General features: G+C 42.5%; 1 protein-coding gene across 1 annotated transcript in view; it reads left to right on the top strand.

Annotated features, from left to right (window-relative positions):
* The window catches only part of LOC130178155 (ATP-binding cassette sub-family C member 4-like), a 35,065-nt gene that overhangs the window by 10,828 nt on the left and 11,082 nt on the right, over nt 1-13,155 (top strand). The window contains exons 20-25 of the mRNA XM_056390298.1: nt 4,458-4,537; nt 10,771-10,921; nt 11,780-11,899; nt 12,008-12,118; nt 12,203-12,303; nt 12,766-12,957. Coding sequence (XP_056246273.1) covers nt 4,458-4,537; nt 10,771-10,921; nt 11,780-11,899; nt 12,008-12,118; nt 12,203-12,303; nt 12,766-12,957 — 755 coding nt within the window. The remainder of the gene's footprint in view (nt 1-4,457; nt 4,538-10,770; nt 10,922-11,779; nt 11,900-12,007; nt 12,119-12,202; nt 12,304-12,765; nt 12,958-13,155) is intronic.

Here is a 13,155-nt window from a genome sequence, read left to right as displayed (position 1 = left end):
AGCTCGGGTGGGAATTCTCAACAAGAAGGGAACTTGTGTCTGTATAATGAGTCATAATAAGCTGGTAACACAAGTCTAAATATGATTTGAGGGTGTTCAGGAGCTTGCGGTTTCTACTGGCATTAGAAGTGGGTGTAGCGACAAAGCTTTCCTTTGCAAAGCTGTATTTGGAGCAAACACCACAGGTCTTAATCTTTTGGCTTTTGTTTTTAGTGTTGCTGCTGTGTTACGTATTGGACTACCTGGCAGCTTATCTGGGTGTGCCTTACTTGGTAATCTACACACAGGAGGAGAACAAACACTTTGAATAATGTAATAATCTGTTTAATAGTGCAGTAAAGGAGAGGCTTAACAGACACTGCTATCTGATTGCTGTTGTGCTGCTATCAGTAACCATTGTATGACCAGTCCAGTCATTACAGCTTGGCCTCCAGGCTGGCAAACAACACTGTGTTTGACTGGATTTATAGACAACTGTCCCAGAGACTGTTTCCTTTTTCCTTTATCCAGTCAACAGTAGATTAAGCATGAACCTGACCTTTTTTTTTTTTTTTTTAACCTATGCAATGTAAATAAGTTTCACTTAATCATGTCGTTTTTTACTGCTGTTTTTATTTTCTTCTTTTTTTTTAAGTTATTCATTAACTTAATCAAAACCTTTATTTATTTTTTTATGTTTTTTATGTGTTGTATATTAAAAAAAACAAAAAAAAAAAACAGGAAAAAGACAGCTATTGTCAACTATGCCGGTTTCTCTTCTTTCCTTCTTAATGTTTTCTTCTGTCTAAAAAGAGTTTTCTTCCCTTTTATATAATTAACTGTCACCTCCATCACAGCTGCTTTCACATCCACTTGTGTGTTTCCATAAGTGGGAGCAATTTGTAACCGTGTGCCTATATGTTGTTAAGGATTTGACAGCTGTTTACATGTGCATGTGATAGGTGTGCTGCTGCTGAACAGGCCCAGTGTTTGATAGCTGTCCTCAGAGTTAAAGGTTACCATTTCAAGCGTCACTGCACAAAGGTCTTGCTTGTTATTCTGTGAATGTGGTTTATAACAATAGAGTACAGCAGTGGTGAATTATGATTGATGGAGAGGCATTGTAGCTCTTCTGTATCAGCCACTGAATGCCTCTGCGCCATTCGAATCATAAGTCTGTGTTATCTTTTGTGCTGTGTGGAGATAGTTGATTTCCAAGTTGGAGCTTTTGGTGATTAAAACCTTTATGTTTTGTAACAATACTGTTTGATAAGTTTAGAGATAGCAAGATGATGTTGATAACATGACAAACTGATATTTCCTCTATTTTATATAAATTTATATAACTTAATATATTCATGTTGCTCAATTTTAGCAATATGTACAGTCTTATTACAGCTGTTCATCCAAATTTGATCCAGTTAGAGCAGCATAGACAGCGGTGGATGTGTTGAGCTGATGTTGATCCCTGTAATTTAGTGTCATTGAGTTGGCTAATCCCCTCAGAGACTGCAGGCCAGGGCTTCAGCTCATCAGCACAGTCAAGGAGTGGCGTTTCAGGCAACACACACACACACACCACACACACACACACACACACACACACGCCTCTACTGTCCCCCTTTCACATCAGCATAGTGGGCCATCTCAGTGCTGGGTGTCACTCAGTTGCTGTTGACGCAGGGAACTTTAGATCTTCTGTAGTCAGTGATGTGAGATTCTAATTGTGTCTACAGAGGCAATGTTTTTAATGTCTGTATTTCAGGTCTGGGTTGCAAGAGTGTTAAGAGCAAAGTGGAGGAAGTACTGCAGAGAGGATGATGATATCGAAGTGTGTAAATTGAATGTGGAGATGGAGCCGTGTATGTGTGTGTGCAGTATGGCTGATAGGGCTCCCCCTCGCTCGGCACTTCCACTATTTAATTGCATGAAAGGGAAGGAGAGGAGATTGCAGGAGCCTGGCGGTGTGAGCGAAGAGAATGGATTTAGAATGTATTAGTATTGGCAGCAAGGTGCCGGCGGTGGGAGGCTGCCCCAGGCTCCTGGGCCCTTCATGGAAGTGCAGGTGAGCTGTGCCACCTCCAGCCTTGGCAGCCCCCTCCCCAGTATTCCTTCATTATCGCTCTTGCCTCACTGAAAGGCCCCTCCAACCGCACTGGGGCCCACACATGGAGCGGCTCTGAGTTGTCCCCTTATCTTGATGTTTACAGGGAACAGCGATTTGCCACACGCCCTGCTCTAGCCGGACCCCACTGTTCCACTTCTTTAAGTGTGATTGGGGGCCCTGCTCAACTAATATCTCCACCTAAGGGGCCACCTTAGTTGGGAGGGCTTGATATTTCCTGAGCCTTAAAAAGTGGTGCAAATCACCCCTGGAGTCTTAAACCATGAGAAATTGTTTGATACTAATGCCGCTGATATCCTGAAACGTCTATACCCCTCTCTACACAATAGGTGATATTGTTGACAACCACCCATAGTGATTGAAGCCATTGTCCCACACCGATCTTACCTCATAGGCATTTCCATGCAGTGAATGTCTTTGTGTAACTGCATCACTGTAATGTATCCCCTCTATAGTCTGTGCAGGATGGAGAAGGGTCTTTACTTCATCCCCTCTGAAACTCTGTGTTAACTGAGCCGCTTGTCAAACAGCTGATAGCTGACTGATGTTCTCTGCTCGAACACCCTCCAACCATGGTATGATGTAACCCAGAGAAACCTATCCTTTTCTTATTGGCATTGTTTGTCAGATATGCATGAATTTGGGTCATCTATGGCTTAGACAGTAAAATTACATAAAATATTATTGGATCTTCCACAAACACAGTTTGACAAGTACTCCCCCCATTCCCAGACTAAAGCTGCGATATTCTTCACTAGTATAGTAGCAGCTCTACCCCCTTGCTTGAACCTTCCCCTCGGGATGTCTGTATGCTAAAGGGGCACTCACACTGTGAATAAGATTAGTCTGCCTCCAAGTGTACAACATGCTTACGCCACTTGACTTTGAATCAGTACTGATTTGGAGCATTGCTGGGTTGTTGCGGGGAATAATGCTCTGGCTGCGTTTATGCAATGGCTGTTATGTGGAGCCCGGCCTCGTCTGCATGCATGTTTTTAGGCGGGAGCGGCATTTTGGATAAAGCTGTAAGCTGCTTACGGCCGTGGAGAGAGGTGATTACAGGGCCCAACTCCGTAGGACTGACTGGGAGGCTGGGAGGCAACTTTTAGGTCAGTGGTGCCATGGCTTCACCACGCCTGGAGAGTGCCATACCACCACACTGTGCCAACGTGCCTCTCAGCCGTTCCCTCTCTCGTACCTTTACCGAGTCCCACCATGTTTTGGGGCCTTCTCTGTGAGCCTAGATAAACTCATTGACATGCCTGTGTGGTTAGTTCCTCTTTATCAGGGGCTGTACCCTAAATGTGTGAGTGCTGCTTTATTTACATTCTCCTCAGACAGATATTATTGTTTGCTTAGTGATGTGTTACTGCGAGAGACAATGGGTTGCTTAAATACAGGACAAAACATTATGATGCTATTTTGGAGGCAATTTGATGGGAAATATACACCAAAGAATACACACAACACACCCTCAGCTTATTCTTGTCTTTTAACTTGAGCTTAGTTCTTGCTGTGGCAATGCTGTCACTGCTCTGGTACTTTTTTTTTGTCTGCCTCTGAGAGTCTTGGGGCTTCCTTCAGGGACAGAGATAGAGAAAGCCTTTTCTGTCTTGCCTGCCTTTGGGTAGTTTAGTGTGGGGATTGGCTATCACTGACCCTGCAGTAAATAGTGTGTGAACGCAGCTGGAGTGTAATCTTATGTGCTGTGGGATCAGAATAGGGGAGCAAAGTTACTAAAGGAGTGACAATAAAGGGCTGCCACAGCACCTGCAGAGCACCAGCCAAAATAATGAACACCTGAGCAGATTGGAGGCAACTCAATTAACGTCACTGACACTGCCAGTCAGAACATAAAGGCAGGTACGCAGCTTATGTTGCCCTTTTGTTTCCAAACAAAAGGTTCCCTCACGTATTCAGCCAAGAGTAGGGCAGTCTTTATGAAATGCTAGACAAATAATGATTCATTGTTTAATCTAGATAGGCCTGTGTTTTTCATCTGTTATCACACTCAATGTATAAGCGCTGTTGTATTAAATTGGAAGGTACAGTACTTTGGTAACAGTTGCTCAATAGTCTAGTGAGACTGAAGGAAATTAAAACAAACAAAATATTCCTTTTTGTGGGTGCAGAGAAGCTGAAGGATAAAGCATGTATTTGACTTAGATTTGCAACTTACATTACATGATGAATACCCCAACTGTTTCATCTTATTTTCCTATATTCTGATTGTGCAAGTTATTTACTTAATATCTTAATGGACAATAAAACAAAATTCTGCCGTCAAATGTGTGCCTCTGTCACACATCTGATCTCATATTAATCTGTTCATTTGTGTTGTGTTGTTTCCCAGGAAGAATCCTCAACAGGTTTTCGAAAGACATTGGTTACCTGGACTCACTGCTCCCGTGGACGTTTGTGGACTTTATCCAGGTGAGTCTCACCTCGGCAGGTTTGGTCGCTGGCGCTGCAGCATGGGGAGGCCATTTCATGCCTGGCTAAACCTGCTTTGTGGTCTGGGTCTCCTAATCTGGAAACAATTACTGTAGGATTACCCGCCAGCGCGGCCCAGCGCCTGCACAGATTTAATAAAAGTGTGCACATAGGCTGAGGGCGTGGCTCCCCCAGTGTGACACAACAGAAACGGCATCCTCAGAGAATGTGTATGGAGACTAAGCAAGTGATTGGGGGAGAGAAAGGAACCAAAGAGGAAATAAAGCCCACAGGATGATGGGTCAGATGTGGAGGTAAACAGTGCGGAGGTGAGGAGGGGGTGACAAGGATGATGTGTTGAGTGGCAAAGAGAAAAAGTGTGATCAGCAGGCGTACAATGTGTTTATAGGAGTGGAGCTGGAAGCGTGGTGGAGGTGGGGGTGGGGGGGAGGGCAGGTCAGTTGGAACAGATCCAGAGCGGGACTCTTAGTGCAATTCACCTAATATTCTACAGTCTTACAGGCCTGGTAGCCAAGGGCCACCCTGGTGCATAACCAGGTTAGGTTACCAAATGCCACCCTGCCACTACGACAGCCATCTCCCACGAAAGCCTGAGGAGATGAGCCAGCTCATGCACCTAGCGCCACAAAGAAGGGAATGTTCGCTGCACAATTCGAGGTAGAGGAGCAGGCGTGGCTCCTTGGTTAGGGCCAGAGAATAGAACAAAGGCGTGCTGAAAACGAATCCCCCCTCCACAATGCCTGAGTGATGTTTGTGGCAGATACCCATCTCACAGTAGACAAAAGCCATCTTAAATGCTGAAAGCACAAAAGATCATCCACACAAAAGCTTTTTGTCTGCTATAGTTCCCCTCATTTTGATAATAAGGTGAATAATGGCTGAAGTAAAATAATAACTTTGTAGAAGGCCCATAAGGTCCAACTGAAAACAGTGAAAGTAGACTAGGTCATGACTTGTGTTGCACATACATTCTCTCTGTACTTCATCCATGACCTATTCATTCCATCATTACCTTCGTTATTGGGAAATATATGACACGATACTTTTAAAACTCCATATTGCAGTGAAAACTAACAAGTGAGGAGCAAAATGGTAAAATAAGACTTAATATATCATGAGCATGTTGTTTGTGCCAGTGTTTTGCTGCAACAGAAAGTGGGAGGTGATTGTGATAGTTGACAATGGTGGCATCTTTTGGACAAAACACTTTTGTTTGTGCTGCTTTCTGCTCCTGTTTGCAGGTGTCTTTCATAGAGCAGTCTTTAATGCTTTCAGGAAGGAAGATTTTCACTCTTTTTATCAAAGTATTAGCCATGCAGAAAAGCTGCTGATCCCGACTATTGTTGCTCATTCGCGGAGGGACGTTTCCCCATAGTCATTGTTTAAATGGTTGTCAGTGGTGAATAAAGTGAAACTTCATAAACAATGCCCTAACTGGTTTATCTCTCTCTATGGGGAGAGACCGCTTCTGTGCGGGGATTTGCACCGGAGCCTCCTCCTTTATGGTGGAGAAAGCACTTCACAGCCCCTCAGCACTGCCCCCATACCCGCCTAACAAGGGGATTCCCTCAAGCTGGGGGAACCTGGTTACACCCCAGAGCCCTATTTTTTCCACAGGTCTCATTTAGTAGTAATTTAGTATATTGGGAAAAAAGGCTCTTTCTCTCCTCTCTTTATGGTCAGGGGACAAAGACAGAAATGTCAATTAAAAACACCTCAGGCTTTTGGGACTGTCAGCTTTTGTGTGGACTTGACCTTTAAATCCTGGGTTGCCTCTATTTTCACAGAGGTGGCAGAGGAGGAGGGAAAGACAATTAAGGGGTGAACAGGGGGAGGATTTTGTGTGAAGGCTCTTGACCAAGTCACACCACTAAGTGTGGGGTCCATAGCTACATTCATAGGTCTTCTCAGCCATCCATGCAAATTCAGTTTGTCAGGATGTTTATGCTCAGACACCAGCTGACAATTGCTTTCATTTTAATGGGACCTCACCTGCTCTCACCAGTGTTAATATCATGTAAACAGGCACAAATATTTGCCCGCAAATCATACAGTAAACGACAGCAGTAATACCTGCCGGAGAAAGAAAGTAGTTTGTGTGTGTGAGGGAAAGAGGGCGTGCATGAGTTTGAAGACACACACAAACACAGAGCAAGGATGGCTATTATCTAAAAACACTGGCGGGTGGATAGTTGTGTTAGTCTGTATATTGTGGTACATTGTGTGTCAGACCTCTTCAGTGGCTTTGTGGGATATGAGAACTGCTGACGTAACCGTGAGTGCTGCAGGATGGGATTTCACCAGCTTTCTCTGTTTCTTTACCACGTTGGTGACAGAAGAGGTGAAGAATGCACTGGCTCCAGGCGTTACACAGATTAGCCGGAGAAACACAGGAGATGGACCTGTGTGGAAATATATAGGCTGTGCCATAAATCCCCTTTGACCATTGTTTTATGACAGTGCCATTGTCTTCTTGCACAAGATGAAAAAAGTGGCACAGAAAAGGTGAGAGGCCTAAAGATGAACTTAAACAAATACTTGTTGTATTCACTTATTTGTCAAATTAGTTTCAATAGAAACCAGAACACAAGAAAACAGCAGTGTGTATATGTGTGTGTGTTTGTGTTTGTGTGTGTGTGTATGTGTTTGTGTGCTTAGCTGGCCACTCAGCAATACCACACATGGTCATTTGATGGCGAGCACTGGCCAGCAAAAGCTTCCAGTGTTTGTGTGTGTGTGTGTATGTGTGGTCTCCCATGATGCTGCGGTCCAGCACCTCAGCTGTTCTGACTCAGACATGCAGGCCAGGCCTGGGGTCGTTTGAGCCTGGGAACTTACATAACAAAGTCTCAATCTCATCTAGAATCTCACCTCATGTCAATATGATGAAGATAATGGATTCAGTGCTTTCTGTGAGTGACTTTTGTATGTGTGAATTGCTGTTTTCTTGCGTATTTGAAAAAGTGTTTTGTGTTGTTATCAAGAGGAAGAGAGAGAGAGAGAAAGGAGCAATGACTGAATGAATGAATTTGCTGGACACTAGTGATTTATAGTAGAGAGAGAGAGAGAGAGAGAGAGATTGCATTTCAAAGCCTTTCTCTTATTTCCAAAATGGGGTTGGAAATCAGCAGCTTGACTGAGCCCAAATAACTGACTTCTTTTACCTTTTCACAGCACACAAAGGCCTAATCCTAGGACTACTTGAGCCACCAATGTAGACAGCGACTGAGACCACCACAGTATGTGTCAGACCCTCCTCACCACACACAAAACACATTGACTGCAGCTTTATGAAGTGAAAATGGCCCAGAAAGGGAAAATGTGAAGGAGGTGTCCACAGTCATTTCTCCCAAAGAAAAGCCACAGCATCTGGGCATTTAATGCTAAAATAAAGCCCAAAGACAGAGTAGAATGGATTGGGTCACTTCTATTGTTCCAGAGCCCAAGTGGAACAGCCCTGTTTTGTTTCAGTACCACTGACCCTTGCAACTTATTGTGAGGCTCTGTCACGGAAAGTGTGGAGTAAAAAAAAAAAAAAAATTCCAGCAATGACAGAGGACTTCTTTTGAGGAATTTTCTTCACCATGCGTTCCCCTCATTTCCTGTTTTGTTTGCACGTCTTTCCCAGTGGCAAATATTGCACACTGACAGTAAATAAAGGGAGGATGAAAAAGGGGTTGTAAAAAGCGTACTGATTCCTTGTGTCCAGAGGGATGTTTAATTAAAGGGAAGTGTTTATTTTCTGCTGCGGAACAACAGTCGCTATCATTGCCGAACACAAATATAGCAATTAACTTCAATTTTCTACATTTATTTGGACATCAAAGAGCTGATAGAATCATTGAGAAAATAAAGCAATTAGGGTCAGCAGAGATCTGAATGGTCTTTGGACACAGCAGTGCGCCCAGTTTGCTTGAATGACTGAATCACATGCGTGCGGTAGCTTTCTTTTCTTGCTAAAGAGCAATTAGCGGTAATTCTTTATTTAAACTGTTTGTATACAGAACCTTTCATCCTTTTATCCACTTTTATGTGCAGCGGGATGTGGCTTTGGGAGTTTTCTGTTCCTGTGTGGTTTCATAGGAGATATGGATGTGGTCTGAGGGGGTGAGGTGTACACTTGTAGGATCGCTTATCGGAGTCATCTGTGTGTAGTGTGGGTGGGGGCCACGGTGTTCCCGATGCTGACATGATAAGCGGCAGACCACGCAAATGGATCACATCAAACGGGGGCCTTGGCGACAGAAGCCCCGGGGAGCAGGAGGAGGCAAGACTCCTATCTAATGGTTCCTGTTCCTCCTCCGTCCCCTCAGATGACCCCACTGTCAGATAAGCCGGCCTGGCTCGGACCTTCGTGGCCCCTGCTGAAATGAGCCCAATTAGAATTCAAATTAACCAACCAGCAAACATGAATGAGCAGTGTCACTGTGTCAGTAACCAGCAGCAGGAGAGTGAAAGAAAAAACAGTATATTTGATAAGACATTTGTTCAGTTAATATTTGATCCCCTCAAGGGAAGGCTGGATAACATGCAGTAATGGCCCATGTGCCACCATCTCACTTTGCAGTCTGGTAGCCTTCCATCAAGGCTAAGATTGAAACTTATGTACTGTGAAATTCTTGGGATCAGTTGTGCTCAGTAGCTTCCACTTACTGTTTGATTGTGTGGGCTCCACTATTGCAATGGTTAGACTAGTAATACCCTCTTATCTGAACTGCAAATGGGATTGAGTGGCTTTTCATCATAAAACTACACTGAAAGTGATCATGCTTAAATGTGTGCTTAAGTGGCAGATAACATCCGTAATTAAGGTACTAAATTAAATTTTCATCTCTCTGGGCTAGTCTGAGACCACTGAAGGTAACCGTACGATCCTAATCTCCACGTCTTATGATTCATCTCTTAGGATGTGTCTAATTTCAGGGTGTGAGGTTTCAATTTTATCATCTACCAATCGAATATGAAATATGTAACACAGTATATCTTTCAGTTAAGAAGAAATGGTCTCACACATATTCAGTGGTGGAAGAAGTATTCAGATGCCATACTTGAGTGAAAATGTTAATACTACACGGTAAACACACTCCGGTAAAAGTCCTGCATTCAAAGTCCCACTTAAGTAAAAGGGCATAAGTATTACTAAGCAAAATGTACTCAATGTATCAAAAATGAAAGTACTTGGAAAGTACTAGTAATACATCTTGCCTTGTTGTGTGTGTATATATCCAGCTTCCAGGATTTTAATATATGTTTTTAATCACTTTAGTCTATAACAAATAAACATATTATTTATATGATGAGGCTAATTATATATTTTGTAAGTACAAATCGTAATCTGCAAAGTCACTATAACACTCAGATAAATGTTCTGCAGTAAAAAGTACACTATTTTATTCTGAAATTAAATTACCTAGAAATATGAAGTTGCATTAGATTTTAGTGGAAATTAAAATAAAGTTAAAATTTTATTCAGTGAAATAACATTTCAACACACAACAACACATTCGAAATTGTAATGTGTGTAAAAGTACTTAGTCACTGTTGATCACCACCACATATGGGCTATTGTAAAAGCATTTATGTAACTTTGATGATACTTTCAGTGGATGATAGAGATGCTTATTTCAATTTTCTAAACAAAGTGCAGGTGTGAGTGCTTTGGTGTCATCAGAGTCATTGCCTCCAATCCTGTTTAGACAGCTCTGGTATCCTGGTCTAGATGTGTCACGGAGCTATTAACACGGGTGATGAGTCACTGTGTTGTTGAGGGCTGTGTGGTTTGAGTGCGATGTATCAGACACCCACAGTGTGGTTCCCAGAGCCCTCTGCCAGTCACTGTGGCCATGCCTGTTGGCTGGCTGCACTGCCAGGGAGGCTTACAGGCCAGAAGTGTTGAAGGGAAAGCCTGAGGGAGCCAGGGATATGAGCTGCAGTGGCCAAGTGGTAAATTCTCACTTGCTACTAAGTGAGAATTAGCACCGTGATCGTTTTCCTTTCACACTGTGAGTCACATAAGCTCAGTCCCACAACCTGCTGTCACCTTACTGTATGTCCATGATGGTCTCACACAAATAGAGCTGAAAGAGTTTCTCTTGTTCAGCCTCAAAAAATAGGCCTCAGTGCCCCAGTGGTAGCCCACACAGCAGCAGTGGAGCTTTTGACTCTGTTGCTGTTTGATTAATGTTTTGCACACATCTTTCCCTCTGTCCCAGGTTTTTCTCCAAGTCATTGGAGTGATTGCAGTAGCTGCAGTCATCATCCCTTGGATCCTTATTCCTGTTGTTCCTCTTCTCGTTGTCTTCCTGATTCTGAGATGCTACTTCCTGCAGACCTCCAGGGACATCAAGCGCCTAGAGTCTACCAGTAATTTTTTTTTTTTTTTTTTTTTTTTTGGTGTGGGGGCGTGGACATGTCCATTTGTGCCAAAAGACAAAAGCAGACCACAGGAATGCTAATAGACCATTGAAGAAAGCCATGGGCATTAGCATAAAGGCTAAAGGTGGTGGTAGCCTATGGCTTGGCCACACGCAGTTTCCTCAAGAGACGGGAGTTCATGACATCACATACAAAGGGAAAAATGCCAAGTGGGCATGACTAGGCCATTGCAGGCTTTAGTTTATCAATTTTTATTCTGGGCTGAGAGCCCAAATGCACATTGGCCAACAGGTTTCATCGTCTTAAAGAAGAAAAGTTCTATGAAAAAGCTGAGAGGAAAGGTTTTGTAAAACTAACAAATAGAAACAAAAGACCACTCAATTGCAACCTTTCCCTAAATCAAAACTGACTGGCATAAGGGAAACATTTAAGGCTTGCATAATGCAGAACACATACGTATTTCACTATAGATTACCAAAGCACATTTTCTTTGTCTACACTTTCTGATAGGCAATATCAGGTAGAACACCCCAAAACATGGCAGTTCTGAGCAGTAGATTATGACTGCCTGGCTTACTTAAATAAATATGGAAACACACTGTAGAGGAAGTCAGTTATGAATAATGATACATGAAAGCAAATATGTTCTGAAACCATGTTCATAGTTAAACATTGTATTTAAAGCTCCTCAAAACTGTCCTAAGTATAGCCGAAAGAAAATATTTATGTTAAAAAACTTGAACAAGGTGTTCAATTCATAGGTTTTTGGTACATTTTTTTTTTTTTTTTTTTTTTTTTTACAAATGCCAACAGATTCCCTTTATTCACTGTATATATTTCTTTCAGCTCGGAGTCCTGTCTTCTCCCACCTTTCTTCCTCTCTCCAAGGCCTGAGCACCATCCGTGCCTTCAAGGTCCAGCAGAGGTTTCAGCAGATGTTTGATGAATTTCAAGATCTTCACTCAGGTGAATGGAACCTACATTTCAGTTAAATGGCCAAAACTCAGGACATTAATTTTTTTTTTTTTTTTTTGAGATTACACGTATAATGTCTGTGGATGTATTTGTTAACAGAGGCCTGGTTCTTGTTCCTGACTACTTCTCGTTGGTTCGCTGTGCGTCTTGATGGAATTTGTTCCATTTTTGTCACCATTACTGCTTTTGGCTGCCTCTACCTCAGGGATGGTACTGTATGGGTTTTGGTGAAACCATGATGATAAACTCATTATTGTGTGACTTTACGTTTACATTTTTTTTCTAATGTTACAGGTTTGGAGCCAGGTGCAGTGGGTCTTGCTCTGTCTTATGCTGTTACACTCACTGGCATGTTCCAGTGGGGCGTTAGACAGAGCGCTGAGATCGAGAACATGGTGAGAACATTTACATTTGAACACTTAACTGCAGTTTTCTATTTCAGTTGGGCATCACTAAACTCATTTATTTACCCAATTAACCCATTTTTAGAATTTCTTCTCTAAAATGCATAAATAATTTCAGTTAATTTGGTGTTGCATGATTTGTTTATGGCCTGTATTACAAACTGGAGGTGTGGGATTTGAGACATTGTAGAGTTGGAGTATGGGAATTGTAAGATCCATACTGCTGCTTTGATTTAGGCCATGCCATTTTTTAAATGATCTACGTTCCATAAATTCACTGGAGTACTACTTTAAAACAGAAATCAACCACTTAAATATAATTCTCTTTGAGATGGTAAAATTAGAAATAGTAGTGAGCCATGTTGCCATATTTGCGTTGCCTTTTCCATTATTTTTAAAATTCCCAAATGAGCAAAAATTCCATGAAAAATATGTTTGCCTCATTCTCTGTAGATGACATCAGTGGAGAGAGTGGTTGAGTATGCAGAGCTGGAGAGGGAAGCACCTTGGGAGACAGACAAAAAGCCTCCGCATGACTGGCCGAAGACTGGCTCCATCACCTTTGACAGAGTCAACTTCTCTTACAGTGCCAGTGATCCTTTGGTCCTAAAGAACCTTACTGTTGTCTTCACTTCCAGAGAAAAGGTTCTTGTCTTTATTCCCACCTGTGCATGTTTACTGGTGTGCACAGCCCATGACCTGGGTTGATATGCAGCTAGTGTAGAAGGTGTGGTGTGGTTCTTTTTTATGTGGCATTATTTTGAAATCAATTATTAAAAGGACAGCATATGTGCTTCTGAATCTTGAGGACTATACCATTTGTGATTCATGGAATACATATCA

Source organism: Seriola aureovittata, chromosome 11, assembly GCF_021018895.1.
Source record: "Seriola aureovittata isolate HTS-2021-v1 ecotype China chromosome 11, ASM2101889v1, whole genome shotgun sequence".
In the NCBI taxonomy this organism is placed as follows: Eukaryota; Metazoa; Chordata; class Actinopteri; order Carangiformes; family Carangidae; genus Seriola; species Seriola aureovittata.
Note: the sequence above shows the minus strand (reverse complement) of the source record. Positions and strands in the feature narration are given on the sequence as shown.